The sequence below is a fragment of the Glycine max genome, chromosome 7, assembly GCF_000004515.6.
Source record: "Glycine max cultivar Williams 82 chromosome 7, Glycine_max_v4.0, whole genome shotgun sequence".
Lineage (NCBI taxonomy): Eukaryota > Viridiplantae > Streptophyta > Magnoliopsida > Fabales > Fabaceae > Glycine > Glycine max.
This window is the reverse complement of record NC_038243.2, coordinates 10,254,195-10,280,306: the sequence shown is the minus strand read 5'-3', so window position 1 is coordinate 10,280,306 and position 26,112 is coordinate 10,254,195. Positions and strand designations below refer to the sequence as shown.

The 26,112-nt window shown below is 33.0% G+C and overlaps 2 protein-coding genes and 1 long non-coding RNA gene across 7 annotated transcripts; all 3 read right to left on the bottom strand.

The window, feature by feature from the left end:
* Nucleotides 1–904: 904 nt before the first annotated feature.
* LOC121175109 (uncharacterized) lies at nt 905–6,551 on the bottom strand. The gene is made up of 4 exons (XR_005892178.1): nt 3,368–6,551; nt 2,383–3,260; nt 1,417–1,518; nt 905–964 (listed from the first exon to the last, which is right to left on the bottom strand). It is a non-coding gene; the product is annotated as an uncharacterized lncRNA (long non-coding RNA).
* Nucleotides 6,552–6,967: 416 nt separating this feature from the next.
* LOC100798039 (type IV inositol polyphosphate 5-phosphatase 9) lies at nt 6,968–10,000 on the bottom strand. Of its 5 annotated transcripts, none has more exons than XM_014777914.3 (8): nt 9,736–10,000; nt 9,468–9,632; nt 9,242–9,349; nt 8,798–9,137; nt 8,517–8,701; nt 8,195–8,303; nt 7,750–7,901; nt 6,968–7,512 (listed from the first exon to the last, which is right to left on the bottom strand). In XM_014777914.3, exons 1-8 carry the CDS (start codon nt 9,813–9,815, stop codon nt 7,377–7,379), a joined length of 1,275 nt encoding a protein of 424 aa, XP_014633400.1. In that variant the 5' UTR covers nt 9,816–10,000; the 3' UTR covers nt 6,968–7,376. The 5 variants fall into 5 exon arrangements, with proteins under 5 accessions (XP_014633400.1, XP_006583479.1, XP_006583481.1 ...); XM_006583416.4 differs by having other exon boundaries at nt 9,468–9,625; nt 9,732–9,998; XM_006583418.4 differs by having other exon boundaries at nt 9,468–9,616; nt 9,732–9,998.
* Nucleotides 10,001–13,628: 3,628 nt separating this feature from the next.
* LOC100817392 (nucleolar protein 10) lies at nt 13,629–21,825 on the bottom strand. Its single transcript, XM_003528925.5, has 15 exons — nt 21,517–21,825; nt 21,259–21,449; nt 20,530–20,630; nt 20,345–20,435; nt 20,184–20,242; nt 19,932–20,052; nt 19,699–19,767; nt 18,322–18,374; nt 18,118–18,226; nt 17,336–17,506; nt 17,102–17,260; nt 15,760–15,852; nt 15,461–15,649; nt 14,801–14,997; nt 13,629–14,602 (listed from the first exon to the last, which is right to left on the bottom strand). The coding sequence occupies exons 1-15, from the start codon at nt 21,650–21,652 to the stop codon at nt 14,263–14,265; spliced, it is 2,079 nt and encodes a 692-aa protein (XP_003528973.1). The 5' UTR covers nt 21,653–21,825; the 3' UTR covers nt 13,629–14,262.
* Nucleotides 21,826–26,112: the final 4,287 nt, after the last annotated feature.

Below are 26,112 nucleotides of genomic sequence, written 5' to 3'. Positions count from 1 at the left end.
TTATTATTTAGTTGAGCAAGTTCTATTATGATGTTAGAAAAATTCAAAATTCATGCCAAACTTCATCCAATCATTGAAGCTCTGCATTAAGATAAAACAATAAAATATATAAGATTTTGGAATCTTTGTAAGTGTTTCTCGAGATGAGACACTCCAATGAAGGAATCTTCAAGTGAGTTTGTCAACAAAATTCCAAGAATCACCTACATCAGATAGAATTTTGGTAGAAGAAAACAAAAATCATGAATAATTGCATCAAATCTTTCTCGTAACTGAAAACAAAGAAGATCATGATTTGATGGTTAGGCACTTGAGTTGAGTCTAATTCAGGTAAATCATTGTTAATTGAATAGTGATTTAGCACCCTCGATTTCTGATAACATTGTTATGTTATAGGAACTACCAATGTGGATGATCTTATTGATTTCATTAGAAGACTCTTGGTTTCTGATCTTTATATCAGTTTCAGATTTAACAATAGGTTCTTCATCAGCTTCTTTTGCATTCTACACCAATCTTGCTTACACCAATCTTCCAATTTTGCTAGTTTTTCCAACTACTCTTCATATATTGCTCTGCAATTTTCGTGGGGTTGTTAAAAAAATTATCCAAACTTCTGCAACTTCTTCCATACTTAAGCTTCAAAGAAAAGAAAACAAAATAACTGAGAAATAAAATGCAGATAATAGAGTACTTACAAAACATACAAAAAATATTTAGATTTTTAATTAAGAAAAACCAAATTGTCCATTCAAAAAATGTAACATGACCAAACAAAACACAAATTATATATATGTTTCTTTTATTATATTGTAGTATAGTAGTTCAAGTCCATATTTTCATATGAAAAAACATCATAAAAATACGAGAAATGAAATACCACAAAAGAAAGAGGTTAACTAACCTAAGCGATAAAATACTCAGACACTTTCCTTCCTTCTTCCATTCTTCTTTTCAAAAAAACCTCCAAAGTGAAAAGATATAGATAGTAAGCACACAAAAGTCAAACACATTTCAAATGGTCATATTCTGAATGTAGCGTGATAGTGAGTACACGGATAAACATCCATGTAAAAACAAATAAAGAAAATTATCATGTTAGTTGGGAAGGCTAAATAATTGGTTGCATGTATTCACTCAACTTTTCTATTACATTGTCACTTTGAAATGTGAGTCAATCCTCTAATTTGGGTATTAGGTTGATAGATATTTTTCTAATGTTACATCTCAAATGAAGCTAATGCTCATGTTTGTTCTTAATGCTGCCATGATCTTTGAACCATACTTACGAATACAAAGAAATCGGTAATCTACCATTTTAATTTTTTCTTTAGGATAAAAAAAGATATGTACTTAAAAATATTGACAAAATGCATACCCTCCTTATCAAGAAAGTAATAATAAGAACTTGCTTACACCAATCTTCCTAATTTGCTAGTTTCTCTGACTACTCTGCCTTCATATTTGTCGTAGGACACTAAAAAAAGTTAATCTAAACTTCTACATCCTCTTCCATACCTGAGCTTCAAAGAAAAGAAAACAAAATAACTAAGAAATAAAACGCAAATAATAGAGTAATTACAAAACATACCAAAAACAATTAGATTTTTAATTAAGAAAAACCAAATTGTCCATTTAAAAAATGTAACATGACCAAACAAAACACAAATTATATATATGTTTCTTTTATCATATTGTAGAATAGCAGTCCAAGTCCATATTTTCATATTAAAAAAATCATAAAAATAAGAGAAATAAAATACCACGAAAGAAATTAATATCACAAGTATTTAACCATAAGATTTTAAATGCATTTCACATGGCCTTTCATAAGATTTTCCCAGCTTGGTGCAGTGCATCTTCAAAATCAGTATGAGAAGTTGAAAATAAAAATAAAAATTAGAAACAACAACTTTCAGTGTTCTGGTCCAAGATAAACTGAATTCAATCGACTCCAATATAATTAAAAAAAACAAAAGACTTCATTAAATTTTTAATCTCTTACTCTTGCTTGATTATGAAATTTTGGTCTAATAGAGTCATTATTAGATGAAATCATTATTAAAGGGCTTGATTATAAAAAAGGAGAAATTTTAAGAGATTTTATTTATTTATTTATAGGAACTAAAAAGAGGTACCAAGAGTTTACAACAACTTATACACTCTTTCACCAACCAACTGAGTTAAACTCTTGGTTAAAATAAAGATAATAAAATCTTATAATCGGACACTAAAATTATAATTAAGCCAAAAGAAAATGCTAGAATACACCTAATTTTATACTATTTTTATATATGCATCAACTTTCAACTTGGATATTGATTAACAACTATAGTCAAATTAGTAAAGTTACATAGTAATGTAGAGTGTACGTGTACTAACCATAAAGACTTTAGCTCCACATTTGAGAGCATTGATGACCATCTTTCTAATCCACAGGGCCAGTGATTTCAACTTTTCTATTAGCAACTGCTAGTGGAACAGGTGCACACACCCACTCTTGCTCTCTTATGTACCTTGTCTGAGTCATCTCTCATCACATTAGTTGTAAGAGCCATCATCTTTTTCCTTTTATGTTGTGGAAAACTCTGGCTGGTTTAATATATTAATTTTCTTGTTTTATTTAAATATGCCTTGATGTTAAGCTTCTACTTATAGGAATGATAAATAAAGCTAGAGAGTTACCCAGTGTTTCTTTATTATGTTTTTCTTTCACTCCTAAAGATGTGAACGAACATCAAGCATCCAAAGAAATTCTGAGAGAAGCTAAAATTCATAGAAATTTAATTGTTAAATTCACAGAAATAAAAATATGATAAGGAAACAAAAACGTCGAAAATTGTTGACAGAACAAACCTTCAAAGACTGCCTCCTTGTGACATAATTAGGAGATGTCAAGAGTTTCTCTTATAGATATCAAAGAACTGGGAACATAAAGTCCTATTAAAAAAGTTGAAATGTAATATGGGAGATAAAACCACACCAATCATTCAATTTGCAATATGTACTATGTACATATTCTAATATGAGGATATGAACACTTAATTATATCACAGAGAGCAGAACAATTAATCGATTAATTTATTTTCCCCACAATTTCCTAGGGTATAAATATTAGATAAACATTTTTTTCTCAATCAGCATAAAAGTGCTGCCTTGATATGGTCAAATCAGATAAATATGTCAAGGAGGAAACAAACCTCGTCATAGTAAGCTGTCAAAAATTCAGAGACCACGCTTACATGCTTAGTAAGAAGATCCTGCAAAGAATATCCATACGGATGTATGAAGAAGTGTCATGTAGAACTTTAAAATTATCAGTAAGACAAATAATGGAAATTAAAATGGGGGATGATTCTGATCTGACCTTAAAGGTAGAAAATGCATCAGATGCAACATCAAAGTTAAGCAACTCTACAAATTTAAAGAACAACACAAAACTGTATCTGAAAAACACTAAAAAAATACACAGTTAAAACAGTGTAATTGACTCGGCTTCTAAATAGACTGTATGACAAACACCAGACTCAAAATGCACATTAGTGATAATCATCTGTTAATTTAACATATGAATCAATTCAACATATGAATCAAAATTAAAAGATATGATTACTAATAACAAAAATTAACAACAGCTGATAAAATTAGTATCCAAAGAACAATGAAATTGGGGTTTGAAAAGACAATACTTACCTACACGGGTCAGTTGTCAGCTCTATAGGTAACCACACTCCTTTTATCAACTGTGTATTAAAGGAAGAAAAAAAAATCACCATGTAAAAAATGACGTATTTGAGGAAGCAAAAGAAATTATAAAAATTGCATATCTAATTAGGGTGGGGGCTTCAAAGGAGAATGCTTACCAGTGCAGGAAAAAAATTGAAGTCATGCATACCAGTAACAATAGAAGAAAAAAATGGGAAAAAAGAGAGATGAAATGAAATTCACCAAAAGCATTCACCTTTGCATACAAGACCACAAAAAAGAAGATGGAGAAAAGCACAATTGACAATATAACAAAAATGAAATATTTTGATGGAAGCAAAATAAAAATTAGAAAACGTTATAAACTTATCCAAACCACCACGCAGTTTCGACTCCTAGAATAAAAACCATCAAATGAAAATACTGTATAATGTGGAAAGGATGACACAAAATGATTTTGAGTTTCAAAAGAACAGAGGAGAAGTTTTCAAAGGGGAACAAAGAAATAGTTACCCATAGCAGAGACTTGATTGACAACCCTCTCTTTTTTTTCAACCCTCTTCTGATTCTCGTATTGCAGAACCAACAACAATTTGTTGGTTGATTGTTTTTGTAAATGTGGGAGGGTGGCGATTGCATGGAAGGTTGTTAAGGCAATGTGTGAGAGTGGTGTGGCACCAGATGTTGTTACTTACAGTTTCTTGTTGGATGGTTTGTGCCAAGGGCAACATCTTGACCTGGCGGTTGTGTTGTTTAACCAGCTGATTAAGAGGGGCATGGCACTTGATGTTTGGAGTTATAGTATATTGATTGATGGGTGTTGCAAGAATCAGAGGATAGGTGAGGCCATGAATTTCATGAAAGAAATGCATTTAAGGAATTTGGTTCCTCATATTGTGCAAATCTGGGAGGTTGTCCTCTGTGTGGAGGCTTCTCAATGAGTTGCATAATAATGGTCCACCCCCTGATATTGTTACTTACAGTACCCTGTTGCATGCTTTATGCAAAAGTAAACATTTCAACCAAGCAATTTTATTGTTTAACCAAATGATTAGGAGGGGCTTGGCACCTGATGTTTGGTGTTATACCTTCTTGATTAATGGAGTGTGCAAGAGTGAAAGGATAGACGAGGCCGTTAATCTCTTTAAAGACATGCATCTAAAAAATTTGGTTCCTGATACCATAACTTACATTTCTCTTGTTGATGCCTTGTGCAGATCTGGGAGAATCTCTTATGCGTGGAAGCTTGTTAATGAGATGCATGACAATGCTCCACCCCTGGATGTTATCAATTACATTGATGCACTTTACAGAAACCAGCATCTTGGTAGCAAGTGCCTTGCTTCAGCATATTGTTGATGGAGGAGTCTGTTAATATATATCACGCATAACTATACTTACCAATGGTTCGTATGAAGTCGGAACACCTAATGCTGCACTTAATTTTGCAAGCATCTTTTAATGAAGGGATGTTGTCAACATGCCCAAAAATATACCACTATGATCAATACACTTTGTGAGAAGAGAGATTGTTTGATGAACAATGAGCTTGCTTTAAAAGCTGGAAAATTTCTCACTCTTCAGAAAAACAGCACAAGATTGATAAGATGAGAAACTTCTTCATGAAGTGGTCACTAGATAGAAGTCTTGTAAGGTGATAGAACAAGCTTAGTTACTCTAGTTTTGATTTTAATTATACTTTTGAGATATAATGTAAAATGTAAAATTCATGTTTGCATTTCAGGTTTTGTTAACTTATTCATTCAAAGAGAGAGGAGATAGAGAAGGAGGGAGATGGGGTGAGAGAGAGAGAAGGAAAAGAACATTCGACTTGTATCCATAACTACAGTATATAACCTCAGAAAGAAGAAGGCCCAAATGTGGACTTTTTTCCAATATGTGGCTCAAAGGAATTCCTTCCAAGATTTTGTTCTTTGTATGGCAAGTTGTCCAAGACAAAATTCCTTCTTTACAAAATCTTGTTTATAGGAGTATTATGGATTAGGGAGAAGTTGACTGCAAGAGGTGTGATGGCCATATAGAGGACACTAATCATATACTACTAGGGTGCTGCAAGTCATGGGAATTATGGAGTAGAGTTCTAGACTGGTGGGGATTCAGTGCTCCTTTACACTCTGATATTCGAAACAGTTCTTTTCAGTTAAGATGTTTTTTTTATCAGCTAACTCACATGAAGTGGTGTCGGTATATGGTATGATACGCAGTGCTATGGGTCATTTGGAGGGCTTGCAGTTCTTTGATTTTCACAGGCATTGTTATAGGAAATGATGAAGTTGTTGGAAAAAATTCAAATGATGTCCTGGGAATGGAATAAAGCTGCTGGCGGGGCTCTCTTATTCCTTGTCAAATTGGATCATGAATCCCAAGGAATGTATTGGGTGTTCTTAGTTTTAATGAAGATGAAAGGTTTGCAGGAAATTTTGTGACATTTTCTGAGTTTACAGAGGAATTTGTACAAATAGATGGTGGGAAACTTTTCTGAATCCATGTATTGGATCAGTTTCATGACTGAAAATCACAATAGAAACCAAAGGATCAAGCAAATCAAAGAATAAGACAACAACAAAGAAAAGATATGGAGCTGCAATAACAGATGTTAAAGGGGTTAATATCGGTTTCACAAAAGCTGTAAAGCATTGTGTTCGAATGTTGCTGCAAAAAAGCTGTCACGCGGTGAAATAATGTTCTCAAATGTGGCATAGTTGGAATCTGTCTTACCGAAATGTATATGGGTTTTTAAGGGGTCTCGAAAATTATGTTATGGGGAGTATTTATCAGTATCTAATATGTTTTGGTTTACTGATTAGGAGGTTCCTTTACTGCTATGTTCTGTTTAAGACCTTTTCTGTTACTCTTTTTGTGGGTTGGTTCATTAGCACCACTTGCTGAAACTGAGAATCTTTTAATATAACTATCTTCTTATCCTTTCAAAAAAAAAAACAAAACAAAACATGGAATACCACATGGAACTAAGTGGCTGAAGGAACAAAAGGTCAAGTGCAGAGAAATGATTGCTCCAGAAGCGCATTATATTATGTGCATAAGATTGCCAATTCAAATGTTAATGAGATGACAACAATGTTGACTGCAGAAAAAACTCCTTTAGCGCATTATTTTTTGTCATTTAATAATTTGTTCAGATTCATCCAATGGCCTAATCTTGACGTATTCACAAATAATTAACTGATGGGGTTTTTGGGTTGGGTGAATATTAAACATATCATAACATAGGAATACTGAATTTGAAGTCATAATACCAGTTTCTTATACGAGTTTATAGTACAAACATGCCATATTTCTACGATTTGCATCACCATGTCCCCCCCTTTTCTCCCTCCAAAAAATATGGAGAGCAACTCTTTGTCAGGCTTCCTATGTTTTCTCTAGGCAAGAAATAAATTCCAAATGCTTATCCTGATGGGCAAAGAATTCAGCTACTACATGCATGTCTAATGTCTTCCTAGGATCCTAAAACTTCTCATCTGAGAAATGGTCACATGGCTAAGTTTGACTGGTGGACCGATGCTTGGTTTAGCCCAGGACTAAGTTTGGTTAGGTGTCCGGTGTCTGTGTCTGGTTTTGGTCCATGACTAAATTTAGTCCATTAAAACCAAAATTTCTTGGACAAATTGCCTTTGTAACTTTTTTAATCATTTACAAGTCCCTGCAACCCTGATATCAGCTGTGAACATTGCTCGTACAGGCCTATGATCAGAAAGTTTTGACTCGCTCCTGTTGTATTGGATTTGCTTCATTCCCTTCCCAAACCATATTATTCTATCGCACCTGCAGTACAATCTTGTGGTTAGACTTAGAGTAGCCATGGCTGCTAATGGTTCAAATAAAGCATCTGAAGTGAGACTCTGATCATGTCATGAAAAAGTAATAACATGTCACACTATAGGAAGTTTGCGTCATGAAAAAGTAATAACATGTCACACTATAGGAAGTTTGTGTCATGAAAAAGTAATAACATGTCATGAAATGAGAATCATCCAAATTGGTTAATGTTTGATTAATTACCATGCTGGGGAGCGCCGCTTTCTGCTCACATGCTGCTGATCACAGCCTAGGTAGTCTACAGAATTCAGACGGTATTTGTATGTAGGTGGAAACTCTATAGCTCCTTCATGCCAACCTTGGAATACATGTCCCTCTGTGAGCTCCATCTTGAGCTATATAATTTGCATGGAAGTTTAAATTTTGAACTCAGAACACTATGGTACTACAATAATAATAAAGTCTTATCCCACTATGTGAAGTGAACTATATGGACAACACGGCACCATTAAACTCAGCTAAAGATCGGGACACTATAGTAACTAATTAATAAGAAAAAAACTTTGACATTCAAAAAGTAGCATGATATGCCTTAAACCAATTTAGTTTAAATCTTGAAACTCAGTGAACTATGGTAACTAACTAATCCAAAATGATGCCATGCAAGAAGTAACATGATGAGCCTTACCTGATCATGTTTCAACAAGGTTTCCCACTCTCCTCTCTTGATCAATGATTTTGTTGTAGAGTCTGGCATATAGATTCGGTAGTTCAAGTCGCCTAGCCAGACTACTCGGCTGCATGGGAACAGACCCAAAGTTAATTAAATTTTTCCAATCACAAATAAAAGTTTGAGGACTTGGAAATGGTAATAGTTACATATCTAATATATAATGATAGTATATCTTCATTGTTATAAAAATGTTCCTTCTAGTTGATGACTTATTTCTTTAACCTAAATGATAGTTTCCTATAATAATAATAATATACACAATTCAGGATACACTTACTCATGATCAATAATTTTTTGAGGCATATCATGCAGAGGACCAGAAGGGAAAATTGTCCTGGACAAAATATGAGCTGCATTTACGTTTCTATGTCTTCGGTCTACTTCTTTCCCACCAGATGCTAGATGACTACATATAAAGCAAAAGCTTGTTTCATGCAAGTAAAATCTAATTGATATTGAACCCTGTATTTTAAGATCAATAAAAAGAACAAAGAAAACATTTAGTTAAAAAAAATAAAAACATGCATTTCTGTTTCTCTATGATATGTGAAAACAGACCTTGTTTCCTAAGCAACCCATGATTCCACAGCCAACAGACAAGATACTCAAGTGCCTGATCGTTTGATAGAGGTCACATCGAACCCAAATGGTGATGAACATTCCCACCATTTGCCTGCTTATGATGCACTGAAAATCTTGTCCATGTTCTCCCTCTGCATAAATGTGCTCCTTCAAAGGATATATCTTCTGAGGTTCAGCTGTTTTATTTTCTTCAACAACCTTTGTTGGTGTTCTATTGTTAAGGGCTGCCCCAATTAGAGAATTCCATTTCATAGAAACTTTTCTGTTTTGGGGACCTAGTACATTTGCTGCATTTAGTGGTACAATTTCTTGGAACCTGATATAACAACACACATAATGAAATAATAGGAATCCAACAGTTTAGTCTCTATGCAGTTGATTCTCTCACATGCATCTTAAGTAACCAAAGAAGATGAATACCCCAGAACATATATATCTGCTGAATTATTTTGTGTGTCAAGCCAGTCTTCCATGTCCAAGTTCTTGGGTGGTGTAATGCCTCCAATGTTCCAGGAACCAACAAAGATCCTTGTGCACATTAATATTCAAATGAGAGTTACATTCAAGGTAAATATAGTATAGCAAGAACAGGATTCAAGTGAAAGAGAACAATTGTTGAAGAATTCATACTATTATGACCTCATACTTTTTGGTTTGATGATAGAAGCATCTTGCCGATGCTTGATTCAAACTAGGACTTTCCTTTTTGGCCTCTGACGAATTCTGATTTTCTCCTTTGAAGTTATCACTGCTGAATATCTTTCTCATGATCTTATTCTCCTTCAGATTGAAGCCCTGCATGATCTTTGGACTAAATATATTACATACTCATCAAACATACAGAAAGAACCAAAATAGAGACAGAGGGAGAGACATTGAAAGAGGCATAGGCAGAGAAAGAAAGAGATACCTACTTCTTGCACTCTAATGTTAATATGTTATGTCCTTGCCAATGGTTTTTAACTACAATACTACCAAAGATTAGAAGTGGCATATCAATTATCAAACAAGAGAAAAGCCAGAAAAGAAAGAGACTGTATCAGATGTAAAGAGAAGTCATGGGAAGAGGAAGGAGATTTATAGGCATGCAGCTGAGTAGAATTTATTGAGAATTGGTTAAGGACAAGTTCTAGCCATATAGGAGGGACAACAGAAAAAACATGTTGTCTCTCTCATATAATGTTTCCCTCTGTTTGCTATTGCTAATACTTGATTGCATGTTTGTGTAATTTAATTTCCTCCCTTTTTTTTTAATTAGTTCTTACTTCTTAGATAAAAAGTAAGAACGTCGACTACCATTTTTATTTTATTTTATATAATGTCACTTTTATAGTTTTATTTAATAATATTTTTCATCAAAGCACATCGGAATAGATTAAATTGAAATTCTTACCTTTCTTAAACTAATACTCTGTTTAGAAAGGTGGATGGAAAGTGAGGAATGAAAGAAAAATTTGAAAAATGAAAAGCAGAAGAAAAATTTGAAATTTTATTCTTAGAAGTTAGCTTTTTTTTTTTTTACTTCGTTTTAATTAAAAAAAAAACATTGTTATATTTGTTTTTTATTTTTACTTTTACTTTTCCTTTCCATTCAAACTTACCATAAGAGTAAGATAGAGAAAAATAGTTCGTATGGTATAATTATGGTAAATGTCATTTCATCTTGAACATGTTTTTTAAATATAATTAATTTTAAATATAAATTATTGACATAAAAGTGTAGAAATTAAGAGTAAAAATACAAAAAAAAAAAAATAGAGACCATAAAGATATTAGACCCTTTATTTTAAATATATATTATAAAATATATCTTAATTTAAGTTTTATACTTCTTTTATTCTACGATTTAATAATACACAATATTGAGATTAATATATTACGTTAGAAAGTCAAGGTTTGGGATCTTGATCAGGTCGGGTTCAAATTTGGATGAATAATCTACTCAAAATTTTAGATTGGATAAAAACAAAAATAAACCCATCTCAACCCATGCTTAATCCCTTACTCACCCGTATTCTCTTTTGTATATATTTTCAATCAAGCACAGAAGTCGTTAGCTAAACAAGAAGCCAAACAAATATCTTTGTTCTGCTCATTTAACCAATTTCGTTGGCAAATTCACGTTCATTAATCTTGTTTGCAAGCATAAAATAAAACCAATGACAAGTTCATTAGAATACTGGTATATTACATCAAGTTAAACTTTTTGTTACGCCAATAAGCTCTAGCACTAGACACTAGTGGTGAGCTTTTCTAACTAGTAACTGGTTAATTAAAGTCATTCGGTTTCAGACCCACTTTGTTCCATGATTATGAAACCTAAAACCAAATTGACCCATATTTATATCTGGTGTTTGAATTGAGTTGTAAGTCATTTTCATTGCAATCCTTTAGACTCTGCCCATGTGCAAGCATAACCATCCTATCCTTGAAAGTGAATTCATTTTAAGGGACACACAATCCCATTTGATTGATATATAGCTACCATATAGGCTTAGCTAAAGCTATGGTTAGGTTGTGCCGAAAATTATCATAGATTAAGCATTTTTGTTTTTACGTGCGTCTAACAATGATATGACGGTGCATGCATGATAATTGATCAATTTTTTTAAAGCACAAAATCCCAAATTCATTGAATGGGTGGAAGAATTTATTCCTATACCTGAACGCGCCTTTGCATTCGGAAAATGTGAAATAAGCATACCTAATGTCAAGTTAATTAACTAATGAATATAAACAAGAGAACGGGCTGGTTAAGGGTTCCTTTCATTAGCTATATTAGTCCACATCACTAGCAGCTACCCCCAAAATATAATAAAAAATATATCCTTAAAATGAAACGATTCCATTCGTCTTTGAAAATTATATCCTTTAAATTTTGTTAGTTCCTTGTACCACTACTATTTTTTCATGATTTTGGTTAGCTGTTCATCTATTTGAAACTTAAAACGTGATTAATTAAATGTTAAAAATGAAATCCTATATAAAATTATTTGACACAAGTTAATTATCATATGTAATTGAAATTTCATATTTTTAAGCCAGGTCAAATTCTCAAGAGAAAATTTATCGGAAAAAAAAAATCTCTCGAGAAAAATAATAGGAACCAATCCAAATTAGATAAAGTAATATATACTCAAGAAATGTGTTAAAACTTATATGTATACAGGTCACGAGTTTCCATTTTTTGAGAGCCAAGAGTATTGCTCTGATGTGAAAAGTGAGACTCTTACATGTTAGGAGTAGATTATTCCTCCCAAATTAGTAGTGAATTATTGCTCACAATAAATGATTGCAATCTTTTTATACTATAAAATGTTGCGAGATATACAAGTGTCAAATTTAGGCCCTATTGTGATATTTTAATATTAAACAAACCCAAGACAGGATTGAACTATGGACGGGCCATTTTCTTCTTGAATCATGCAAAGACAAAAGGGGCAAGTCTTGAACCGTGGCGAATGATTCAATCACGCAAACCGTTCTCTAAATCCCAAGTTTGATATTGACATTAATTTAGGGTCCTCTGCCCCTCCTAGCTTTCTGTATAGGAACTATAGACTTTCTTCATCATTTTATCATTATATACCTTATCTGGTTATCTTCTGTTGATATTTTATTCTTCTATTTAGAAAATTAATTTGTTTTCTTTTTTTGAATCGAACACTTTTGCGCATAATGAGAATCAAATACGATCTCTTCCGCTAAATAATAAATAATCACTTTCCCACATATGAATGTAGCAAAACTTTACGTTACTGTGCCCAATCCTTTGGATTATTTGGTTTTCTAAATAGTAGTGAAAAAAAGATTTTTTTGTCAATTAAGACACTAAAACAAAATCTTTCCAATTAGTTTTAGGGCAATAACATGATATAGAATTGTGACTATTCCAACAATCTTATACGGGGAAGAATGATCATGTCTTTTTTTATCAAAAAGTAAGTAATAATGTTAAACTTGAGGAGTGCACTAACCATGCCAATATGGTAATACCAAGACCTAGCAGCAATAGATATGGCACATTTTGATATTATGTACAGCTCAACCCAGCCTTGTTTTACTATAGTCCATAGCTATATAGTCTATATATAGGCTTGCTTCATCATATTCGGAAGTATTCATTCTCCCAACGGAAGTGATGTACACTTCACATAGGCTCTCTTACGTGACCTGGTCACCACCACACACCCTTAACATAACTTTCAATTTTTCTTGTGTTGGTTCGAAAGCAATTAGGAAGTATTGAATTCCCTGCACACAATTAAACCAAACAAAACAAACGTAAAGCAGTACCAAGAGTTCGAATAGAAACATAAACGTGCATAAATCAGATTTTTAGGAATTATGCAGAAAACGCAATTAAACCCAACAAAACAAACGTAAAGTGGTACTAAGAGTTCGAAATAGAAACATAAACGTTCACAATTCCTTGTCATATCATGTAGTTTCTCCATTGATATCCTATCTTACATTTCAATATGATATCATATCAAAATTTGATGAACAAAATACTCATTAGTGCTATTCCATGTCAATGTCGCACTATAAAAAAAAACTACAATTTCATAAGTAATAAGAACTTAAAAAGTAATATATGAGCATAATTTCATATAGATATGATATCAATGATTAGTTCGGAATCGTTAATAAGAACTTACAAAGTAATATATGAGCATAATTTCATAAACTGCTGGATCGATAAAGTAATACAATTTCAGAATTTATTGATTACTACTGAATTTTGATCTTTCACTTTTGGATAAAATTCACAACAGCCATTAACCATAAGTGATTGATGAATCTATTTGGTGAACAAACCCATCAATTTATTATTATGAATAAGCTCTGGTTACAATTTTGAAAATTTAACATATCTCAACTACTTGTAGGGGATACATTGACAAAATAAATAATCAGAAAATCATCATCCAACGCCAATGAACGTTCTTTCTGTCAGAACTTATATTCAATAGCATTATGGAGCTTTTTCTTGTACGAGGGAGGAGGCAGTCGAACCCACAAATAAACATAATGGGGGAAAATTCAGCCCCAATGGGTGAGAATAATCAAAACAAAATTCGGAGTACATGGTACATTCTCACTTAAAGGGAGAGATAAATCCCTATGTAACATTTGAGATTACTCATACCTCCTCCCCTATCCTTGGTTTTTGAACAAAACTGTAACAATTAAGGTAGGTTCCACACAAAATAATTTATCTTGATAGAGCATCCAAAAATAGGGGAAAGAACAAAAATGTAATAAGTAAACGCATTAAGATGTTCAGCTACATATCAGAGATCATGTAGCCCTGCAGCCATTGCCTACCCTGTGCATGCCTTCAGTCACAGGATGCATGGATGGAAAACTGAGCCATAAGGATCAAGCAAGCAAGATCTAAGAAGAATCAAATGCCATTTACATTATGTAAAAGGTCATTATCGACGTCCTCTTCTGCCATTCCCCCGTTTCCCTCTCCCTTGACCACGAAACACTGGTCTCTGCGGCTTAAGCCCCAAGGATTGAACTCCCCTCTTTTTCCTGTGTGGCACTTCTTTATCTTCCTCGTCTTCCTTGTACTTAGCTGAGCTTCTTGTGGAGAAAGTGATTTCTCGTGATCCTCCTGGACCCTGTTTAACACCATTTGGAACACGAGAAGGTTGTTGGTTATCTTTGAGAGCTGCAACTCTGTCTCCCATAGGAAGTGAGTCCTCCCCTGCAAGTGATTTTTGGCTCCAGAATGCCTCTGCATGCTGCTCATTTTTAATTTCATACATCCTGCATATTATGTAAAAATGCATCAGTAATTATGAATTACTAATAGATATAGAACAATAATAAAGATGCCATTGATCTCAAAGAAAATGTCATTGATTATAGAAAAATTAATAAAATGCTCCAAATCCTAACGGATCACCCTATTTATCTCCCATATAAAGGAAAAGAAACCTAACAAAAAACTGGTAACATTCTCACCTTGGAACCCGAGATTTGTCTTTCATTCCATTTGCAGGTTCATCTTGTGATGATGTTGATGCATCAGAATCACTTAGACTTTGATCATCATCTGACATGACAGGTTCAAAATGTTCCTTTAACAAGGATGTTTGCTTCTTAGAACCCATTGGATGTAAAGCCAGATATTCTTGTGAGGAATCCTTAATCTCAAATTCCTGAAATGGAATAAGTAATAACCGTAAGAGAAATGTGTTGTTTAAAGGAAAAGCAATCACAAGTCAGAACAAACAAATTACATGTGTCCACCAAATTTCCCATCAAATGCATTCAAATATTCCAATTTTGCAGTTGAATTTGAAATTTGTAGTTAGAAGTTCTTGTATGCATAATTTACATTGAGCATCTATAAGAAAATTTAAAATGATATGCTCGACTAGAGTGGAAAAATCAATCCAACAATGATATGTATCTGTATGCCAAAGTTTTGATGCATCATCATTAATCAGTACAAGGGCTTAAAATTTAATTCAACCCATTGGGGATGGTGGGAAGTTATAACGTTTTAAATGTAGCCAGCTATGATAACTATCTTAAAACTTGTTAGAATAAAAGGGCTGAAGAGAGAGGATAAAGTCATTAAAAAGACTAACACAACTGCCATATTTCATATTACAGTACCTCATTTGTAAATATTGCTTTAAATCGCTCGTCCTGAAGATCTTGCATGCTGAGCCCTTTCTTTTTCTTGGATGCCTTTTTAGCTTCGCCATCATCAACATCTCCATCTCTCTTCTCATTTTCAGCTTCTTCAGTTTCTAGGAGCCGTGCTGCAAGGGCCCGATTAACTTTGGGTAACTTTTTCCTGACCTGCAAGGAGAATGATTGAGGCAGAGCAATAATTATAAATCATTAATCACCCTTACCTATGTAAACTATGAATAGAAAACTAAAATGATTAGTGAAGGAATCAATTCTACCGTGATTCGTGAGGCACGCTCAGCTTCCATCTTTTCTCGTTTCTGCTGTTCAATATAAGCTTCATATTCAAAAGGATCCACCAGTGCTTTTGCCTACAAAATAATTGATGCATCATATGATAGGACAAAACAGACTCTAGGTCTAGAAACATCTAAGAAAAATAACTACAGCATAAACATGATACTGTAATCAATATATATATATATATATATATATATGCACACACACACACATGGAGGAATTGAATTATACCGGTGTAACTTCAACAATTATTAGACCATTTTTATAACTTGATATAGAATGTGATTTTTATTAATCTAACCGTTGAATTATATCTACATATTACCAAGATTGTTTTTGTCAAAATTGAACAAGAAGATAATCAAATGGTCCATATTTTAGTATATTTTGAAATGTTTATATTACATCGATTTTAATTTATATAAACGAGGTAGCAAATGATTTTGGATTAATATGAAATTTTGTATATATGATCTATGTGAAACAAACTTTCAATCCAACGGTGAGTGTTTTAAGAATATTATTTAGTTGAAAGTTATAGAATGGTATAATAGTTCTCTCTCTCTCTCTCTCTCTCTCTCTCTCTCTCTCTCTCTCTCTCTCTCTCTCTCTCTCTCTCTCTCTCTCTATATATATATATATATATATATATATATATATATAACGAAACAATTACAACTAAGCTGAGGATTGGTTATTCTCCAAAACAGAAAAAGTAAAACATAATGAAGGAAAAAATCAAGCAAAGATATCTAGTTTTTTGAATACAAGAAAAGTAAACTTCCTTGAAACAGCTATGAGCAAAGTATAAGTCACAAATACAGCCCTACCCAAAATCAAACTTAAGAGCCAAGAGACACCCTTGAAAATGTGAGCATCTCTCTCTAACCAAATATACCATAGACATAAACCACACACTGCAATTAGACCTCCTTTTTATACCAAAAGCACTGGGGTGAACCAAAACGTTCATCCAACACACCAAACACATTATTTGAAAGGAAAATAGCCAATTTACAATTTAAAATTAAATGTGGCTTACAGCAAAAAATTAGCACATGATAAAGGCAAGGAAAGAATCTCCATCATGAAGCTTGCTCAAGTTCTTAGATGTTTTGACACATAAGATGCCAATCACTCATGTCTTTTTCCATTAAGCTAATAAATTAAATGGTTTTTTTCATTTACCAACTTATCATGTTTAAGAATTCATGTAAAAACTGAAAAGGCCAGTCAGGCTCTAGGAAAAAAAAAAGATATCAGCATTTCAATAACTCGAGAAACACATGTAAAGTAGAAAACATACCAAAGACAACCTACCTTTTTGTATAATGCATGATTAATAAAGAAGCCATGCATGTAGGCTCTAAGTAGATTGGTGCCAATCAGGTTAGTCAAATTTAACCTCTCAAGCTCCTCCTTTGTCAAAAATTTGTAATGATCATAAATAGTTGTTTGTCCGCCCATGTCTAACTCCTCCTGTAAAAATAGTTATAATGTCACAACATAGATAACCAGAACAAAAATAAAATAATCAAAATATTAAGAACATACGGTGAAATTCTCTAGGGAAGAACACCACTTGGGAGCAGGTCCAAACGATGGTATGAAGTAAGATGGTATTTGACTACAGTCCAAGGCCAGCAAGATCAAACCACTGCCAGGAAATGTACACACATCATTTATTGTTCCTGTTGTCGGTTCAATGCTGGTCAAGCCTTCTCCCTGGAAACAGATTAATCAATCAAAACAACCCATGCTGATAAAACATACAATCTAGATGCAGTTAATTACCAAAATGTTTAGGAACAAGGGATACCAAGCTCATTTTAAACATAAGATGTATGCATGTACAATTTAGTTTAGATATTGCAAAAACATATTATCAAGAAAAGTCATTTAATGAAGATTAACAGGTGAACCACAATATGAAGGTAATAAGTAGAATATTATTATAGATTTAAATTTAAATCATTAACATTTGGTAAGAAGAAATTTTTGTACATTTATCTAACAAATTATAGCTTAGCAAAAATTTGCTGAAAACACTTTAAGATCATGTTTTCAAAGTCTGACATCTGTTAACAATCTCCAAATATATAGAATGATATAGAAGTCCCAACATGTCACAATTGAATTCTTGAAGTCAATCATGCCATGCAACATTATTGATCATTCTTTCTCCTACCTACGAAAATGTTACTGAATGATCCAACTAATTAAAACAGACACTACACATCACAATTTTAATGGATGACCAAGGTGTACATATCAATTTGGAGAAAAGCAGTTGAACTACTAATATGAAATATGAGAGTGGGAGCAAATTCCTCTACCGTTTCAGGATCCCATATTCTAACAACATGATTATCACTGGTAATCAACATTGGTTGTTCATAGTTAAGAGTACGATGCCACTTAATATCCAATATTGAACTGCCATACCTGTAAGAAATTTTTTAACCAACCATTAATTAAAGATATAATTATTTTTAATACAAACACAAATATAAATTTCTCAAATGAGAATGTCAACTTACATATGATCCTGTATTCGTACAGGATGTGATGAGCGCAGATCATAGATGAGAACCTGCATATGCAAAATTTAATGTATAAAGTATCCATATTCAAGGGGGAAAAATACATGTGGAGTTTTGTTTAGAAAGTAAAATTGTGTTCCCACAAGGAGTTTTTTTTCTGCTAAAAGTAATAAAGATTTTCCCAATAAATAGCATTTAGAAAAAATACAGAAAACCAGTCCACCCTCTATGCTGCCACAAGAAGTATGTCCTATTTCCATTGTGTACACTTTTTAAATCAGCTATGTCTACCCAGAGGTCTAATCATTTTCAAACAAATAATTACGAAACAAGGGATCATGTAAAAGGTAATAGCTTATCTTCTGACTTTATGAATTCTAACATAACTTTGGACTTTGTAGATTCTCTCACTTAATCCAACTACTTTTTGGGCTCAGTTAGAGATATCAAACCATTCTTGGACCTCCAATTAACAACTTAAGCTTTTGTAAGACTTAGTGCTTGACATGGTATCAAAGTCAGATAAGGGCATGTTTGAGTAAGTTTCTTTAGATGCACTTTTAGAGAAGAAAATAATGAGATGAGCTTCTCCATAAGCTAAAATGAGCTCTCCATTAGCTAATTTGTAGAAGCTGTCTCCTATAGGTTCTCTAAAAGATGAGAGGACATCTACAAATTAACTAATGGTTAGCTTATTTTAACTTATAGAAAAGCTCATTTCATTTTTTTCTTCTTATTTTCTTCTCCTAGAAATATTTCTAGAGAAGCTTACCCAAACAGGCCCTAAGATGAAATAGTCAAGATTTGATCCTTGGTGCCCTCATTGCTCATAACTAAATCAAATTTCAGTACAAGGTAAAATGTGCCTATTGCATTATCCACACTTCAAACTCAATAGGTTGTTGCATCTAGAGGAATTCCAAGGTAACTTCAAGCCACAGACTTTCACTATTGGGGGTTTATGCTATATCCATAATTCATTACTTTTTTTGGGCTATGTTTCTTCAACAGATGGTGGATTTTCTTTTCTTTTTTCTATTACGTCTATTTTATGTTACTGAAGAATTTATGGAGTACAATGCCCATTGTAGAATTCCATGTCAGAGATATAAATCCATTCATGGAATTCCACTTAATAGCTTCAGCTTTTGGGAAATTAGCCCTTAACATTGCCCATTATATGAAATAAGCCTGTCTTGTCTTAATAGTATATACATCCACTTTCACAAACCTATGATTGTGGGATGAAGACAACCTTTCCTTAAAATCCTATATAACACCAGACATGACTACTGTAAGTACTACAAAATTTGCCACAACTGTCCCAATAATGGCACAGGTCACACAGCCTATGATAGCAATGTAGCATCATACCTTTCCTGCACTACTTCCAACAGCCAACAAGAAACCACCATCTTCATCAAACTCCAATGCAGTGACCTCCTACAAATATGGAAAGGTTAACAATAAAGATGTCTATTACACAACAAAATTTACCAAGTAATCTATAACCTCATATTTGGTTATGATATGGAAAAGGTGAAAGGATAAACATTTCCTGCCCATTTGAAACTTGTGAGTAAATAGTGAGAGAGAAGACATGCTACCTGGTCAACATCACCACTAGGTCCAACAGCATCAATTCTACCAACTGAAGATCTCACTCGCATGTCAAAGCATTCCACAGCACCATCTTCACCACCACAGGCAACTAATCCATGAATCTTGCTAAAATTCAGAAAGATTAAATTTCCAGTGATTTAATACAAAATTGCAAGGTACATACACAAAATATACAAAGATTTAGTAATTGAAGAAAATAAAGCAGGGTAAATTAGTATTTAAGTTACAGTATTTACCTTCGAGAAACTACATTCAATGCAGGGGATTGTGTGTTAAGGGAAGAGAGGAATCGCCCCTAACAAGTCAGAAAGACAGCTTTCCATTTTCAGTATTTCTTTTTTTCAAAACTCAACCAATATGAAAAGGTATCGAAACAGAAAGCTATAAGCTAAAACACCTGCTCTAAGTTAATTCTGTACAGATCTGGGGACGATGCAGCACAAAGCAAGTCACAAGACCAGCAGTCATAAGCAATGTCCCTCCCCATCCTACCAAATGATAACAACAAACAATCCTTTTTCAGCACAAATCACACTTTAAACTCCAAGAGCAATCAATACACATAAAGCATAGAGAAGAAACCTTGGAATCCGCAAACTGTAGTGCTTTCCATATTTCGCATGCAGATAAACAGAGCGATCAGCACATAAAAATGCAAGTTTCGAATAGTCATCTGTCAGAACCTACATTAGCAAAAACATGTTACCTCAACCAACCAATCCCTCTGTAATAGATTGCTCACAGTTTACAAACACAAAGAAAACATTGACATAAACAAAATGAAGCACAACAATTATTGGAACATAAAACCTAACTTTCTATTTCAATTGAAGCTTTGCAGTTACCTAAACCAACCAATCCCTCCATAAAAGACCACTTACAGTTTACAAAAACAGCAAATATTAACGAATGTAAACATAAATAAATTGAAGACAACAACTATTGGAATCGGAATATAAACATAACTTCTTTTTATTTCAATTGAAGCTATGCAGTTACCTCTACCAATCAATCCCTCCGTAACAGACCGCTTACAATTTACTTATTTACAAACACAAGAGAGGATATTATCAAATGTAAACATAAAAATAAAATAAAAATAAAGAACAACAGAACAACTATTGGAATTGGAATATAAACCTAACTTTTTATTTTTATTTCAATTGAAGCTATGCAGTTCCTCCTCAGTAAGAGACCGCTTACAAACACAGAAACATGAACTAATGTAAATATAAACAAAATGAGGCTCGCTCAACAACAAGTGGAGATTATAAACCTAACTTTTGATTTCATTAGAAATAAAGCTAGCACCTGAAAATCAACGATCTCGGAGTCCAAGTGGCGTTCGAACTTCAAGCCTAGCTCCCTGACCTCGTAGACCTTGACTTGCGGCGGATAGATGCCGGAAGCAATGATGTACTCGCCGTCGGGAGTGGCCTTGATTTTGGTGGCGGCGGTGGCGAAGCGCAAGTCTTCGAGCAGTTGCAGGTTCTGCGTGTAACCTGAAAGAAGAAGAATGAGCAAATGAATGAATGAGAAAAAAAAGGTGAGAGAGGTTAGTTAGTATACTTTTGACGTTGCGATGAGAGTTCTGCTTCTTGTTGGAGGGAAGCCATGAAGCGAGTGACGGTTGCTGCGACGCTATCGTGTACATCTTAACGCCGTTTATTGACGTCGACTTCATGCCGCCGTCGCGAGTCGCCATTGTTACTTACTTGCTTTCTTGCTTTCCAATTCTCTTCAATTCAAAAATGTGTTCTGTGACCGAACGGCGAAGCCAAAGAGTGAAGAAGGGAGGCAGGGTTTTGTTTTGAGGTTTCTTCGCTGCGATGCAGAGAAAACCTTTCCGTTTTATTTTTTTCTTTTTTCTTCCTCCTAGTCCTACTTATTTAATATCTATTTAATAAAAATATATATTCTACTTATTTTCTCTCCTCTTTTGTTTTAGCTTGTATTTGTTTGAATTTAAACTGAGAAAAAAAAATAAAGAAGAATAAAATAAGATGATAGTATCAAATTTTTAATATTCGATTGAGAGGAGAAATAGAAAAAGAAAGGTCTGACATATAAAGAAGGTTAAATTAATTCATAATCTTTAATTAGCTTACCGAATTAATCTTTTTTTTTTCTATTTGAGTTCTTCTATTAAAATTAATCATAGGAATTTAATTAGCCCCAAAATTTAGAAATTTATGTGTTCGTACCGAATATTTTTACCTCTTTATATTTATTTTTAAATAATCAACTTACTATTGTCCTTTTTTGGTGGGACATGTTGATGTTTTTTCAACAATAATCAACTTACCTATAATGTTAGTGTTTATTTAATTATTTTTATCTAAATAAATTATTATTCAAAATCTAAGATAATATATTTAATTTTAATAATATTTATTAAAAATAAAATCAATTATAGTATATATTGAAAATCATTTCTCACTACACCCCGTTCTTCATGTGTGTTGGCGCCAATATAAAATATTGCTTTGGAATTTGCACCCTCTCCTCGTCTGGCCTCTCTCTGCAGGGCTGTATATATTAACAGTACGAAACAGGAATGAACCCAAAAAAACTGAAGTTACATATTTGACTAGAGTGTTTTCCCTAGGAATAGTGTAATTGAGTAATGTTACACTACAACACATTCTCATAATTAATGTTTTTTATAGTGCTCATTCATTTGCATCTAAAACTACTGAGAATTTGGGAAAGGTGTATTGAGATGGATATACATTCAATTTTGGTAACAAACACATCAATAAAAGTTTGTCCTCGGGATAAATAATGGTAAAGACAAATGCAAATTCGAAGCAAGTGAATGGCAATGGAAGCCTTACTTTGGTATTGAATATTAGTAAGGCAAATTCTAGCAGGTTCGACATGAGCATCCTTTACCTTTAGTGCTTGTTTTCATCTTTAATTCTTCTAATAGTAAACAACATGTACCACATATTTTTTGTCTAATCTTCTAGCATTATTTCAGTCAATTAAAATAAGAAGCAGAAGAAAAACAAGAGTCAAATACAAAGATATTAGCAATGAAATACCAATCACTAACTGGAGCTATGAAGTAGATGAAAAAATCAACATCAGCCAAGAGTATTTTGTGAAAACGAGCCTCTATGCTAAACCTTGCCTAGGCATGGTTTATCTTTATCCACATGAAATTGTAACAGAAAAAGTAAGTTTTTGTGGAGGGTAAGAAAAGAAGCAGAGGCCTGCTAATGCTCCTGTAGTAAAACTAAGGGATATTGAACTTCAGATCTCGGCAGAGTTGTGCTTGGCAGTGTAATAATAGCTTGGGCATAGATAATGTCTAAAATTTGACTTTTTTACTAAAAGGGGTATTTTTAAGCTTAATTTTTCAATCCAAGATAACTTTTAAATAATTACGCAAAAGAGAATAAGTGGTAACAGGTGCTATAATGTCCTATTTTTTTAACTGAAGTTGTAAAACTATTTAGGATTTCAGTTAAAAAAAATTACAACTTCAAAGTTGTAAGTAATTTTATTTTGTTTTACGACTTTAAAGTCGTATAACCTTTTTTTAAATTTTTTTTAAGTTGTTTGTTTTTTTCAAAGTTTATTTCTTTTTACAGTTTATTTTTTTCTAATTTTTCTAAATTTAAAAAAATATTTAAATGTAAAAAAAATAATTTTAATTTTACTTATTAATAATTTTTATTTAATATGGTGTATAATTTTTATGATTTTATTTTATATGTTATTAATTTATTTTAATATTTTATTATTTAAAATATGTTACATATTTTAATATTGTTTTATTTTAATGTTTTTGTTTATTTAAAATTTAGATAATCTATTAATAAAAATACATAATAAAATTAAAAGGAGATAATAAAAATTTGAAACACTTTAATTTAAAAATTGATGACATTTAAATGAAAATTACATGTTTTTTTAAATTAATATTGAGATGATGTCTCACAATGAGTCCTTCTAAATACGGTCTCTCATCTTGTTGGACGAATTGCATGTGTTTATTGTTCTCTTGGTCTATGATCTCTACCTCCACTTGATTTAGGATGCTCACGTGTAATTGTGTATTGTCGTTAAGGAACATGATCCCCATCGTTGTCACCATCGTCGTCGTCGTTATTGTTGTTATCATCATCCTCCTCCTCATTTTCATGACCCATGTCACCTATTTGAGTAGGTAATGATGGACGATAACAAGAACTCGATCGTGGTAGATTACATGCAGATGGTAGAATGTTGAAAGTGGTGACAAACATGTGTGAGAGGCCATAAAAACATTTGAGGTAGAAGGGACTTGAAATGAGTATTGAGGCATATACGATGAGAACCCTATTGGTTGAAAACTTTGTTGACATCCTTGAGATGCGTATCAAGAGAAGGCTTCTAATTGATATTGTGCTTGTGATGGATGATGTTGGGACATATATCCAAGAACATGCATGGGAGGTCCTTTGGGTTCTGCATATGATTGATGTTGGTGATGACCAGGATAATATTGTGATTCAAATTTACAAAGTTAGAAATAATAATTAATAATAATATCAATAATTTTTTAAAATTGTAAATTAAACTGACAATATACTTTGATATTGTTAAATATTCTTTGACCTGAGAAATTATTCCAATTTAAATGTAAAATCAAAAAGTTTCTTAGTAAGAAATTAAGTTCTGCCTCCATCTTGTTCTTGTCTTTCTTTTTCTTTATACCCTTACTATTCTTTTCACTGTCTGACCCTACATAATCGTTTTCAATATCTTACAATCTCAGTAGATAGTGCTCCTTCACGCGATATATGTCATCTAGTTTGACGTATATACCATTGCATGTATTCTGAATTTTCATGCAAAAGACCTTGGTCCATTTCACCATGAACAATATAATCATTCCAATAATTCCATTTGGCAATCCAGTCACGATGATGGTGAGGCCAAAAAATATATGTTCTCCCTCAAATATCTATGTCATGGAGTTGATCTACGTTTTGTGGGTCATCTGGAATAATTTGTCGCAGTCCAAATTGTCTCATGACCATGTCTATTGGATGTCATTTTCGTAATTGCAAAACATATGTGAGGGACTTTTGCTTGAACAATCATTGATACCTTAACATCATTAATTAATGGTCTTATCTCTGGTGTGTCATAAGGAGTCCACAAGAACGGCAACACATACATTATTATTGTCACATATTTATAATCGAATAGGAAACAGAAAAAAATAGTTAAGTCATTAAAATTAAGAAATGAACCTCATTCATATATAGTCTATCAAATATGACACCTATCAATCTCACTGAATTGGTGGGAATATTTGTTTGGATCCTTGGACGAGATCACCTTCGTGCAAGAGGAAATTTGTGTCCTTCTTGTACTTCTTCCATGGATAGGTGATCTATCTTTGGAATAATACATTTAATGCGGTCCCACTCCTATGACTGTAGCAACAACAAACATCTACCGATTTTTGTTTGGTCCGGTTTCACAGCCCGATCTAGAGCTCGAAAAAGGGATGCTAATACTGCTGCATCCCAACTGTAATGACTTGCCTCAGTCAAATTTGATAATAAAAAGAGATATATAAAAAATGAACTCTTGCACCTGATGTATCTGGCATCAAACAACCACCTATGAGCATCATGATATGAGCTCTAATATTCTAATAGTAAACAACATGTACCACATATTTTTTGTCCAATCTTCCAGCATTATTTCCGTCAATTAAAATAAGAAGCAGAAGAAAAACAAGAGTCAAATACAAAGATATTAGCAATGAAATACCAATCACTAACTGGATCTATGAAGCAAATGAAAAAATCAACATCAGCCAAGAGTATTTTGTGAAAACGAGACTTTATGCTAAACCTTGTCAAGGCATGGTTTATCTTTATCCACATGAAATTGTAACAGAAAAAGCAAGTTTGTGTGGAGGGCAAGAAAAGAAGTAGAGGCCTGCTAATGCTCCTGTGGTAAAACTAAGGGATATTGAACTTTAGATTTCGGCAGAGTTCTACTTGGCAGTGTAATAATAGCCAGGGCATAGATAGTGTCTAAAATCTGGTTTTTTTTTTACTAAAAGGGGTATTTTAAGCGTAATTTTTTAATCCGGGATAACTTTTAAATAATTATCCAAAAAAGAGTAAGTCGTAATAGGTGTTACGACTTCTT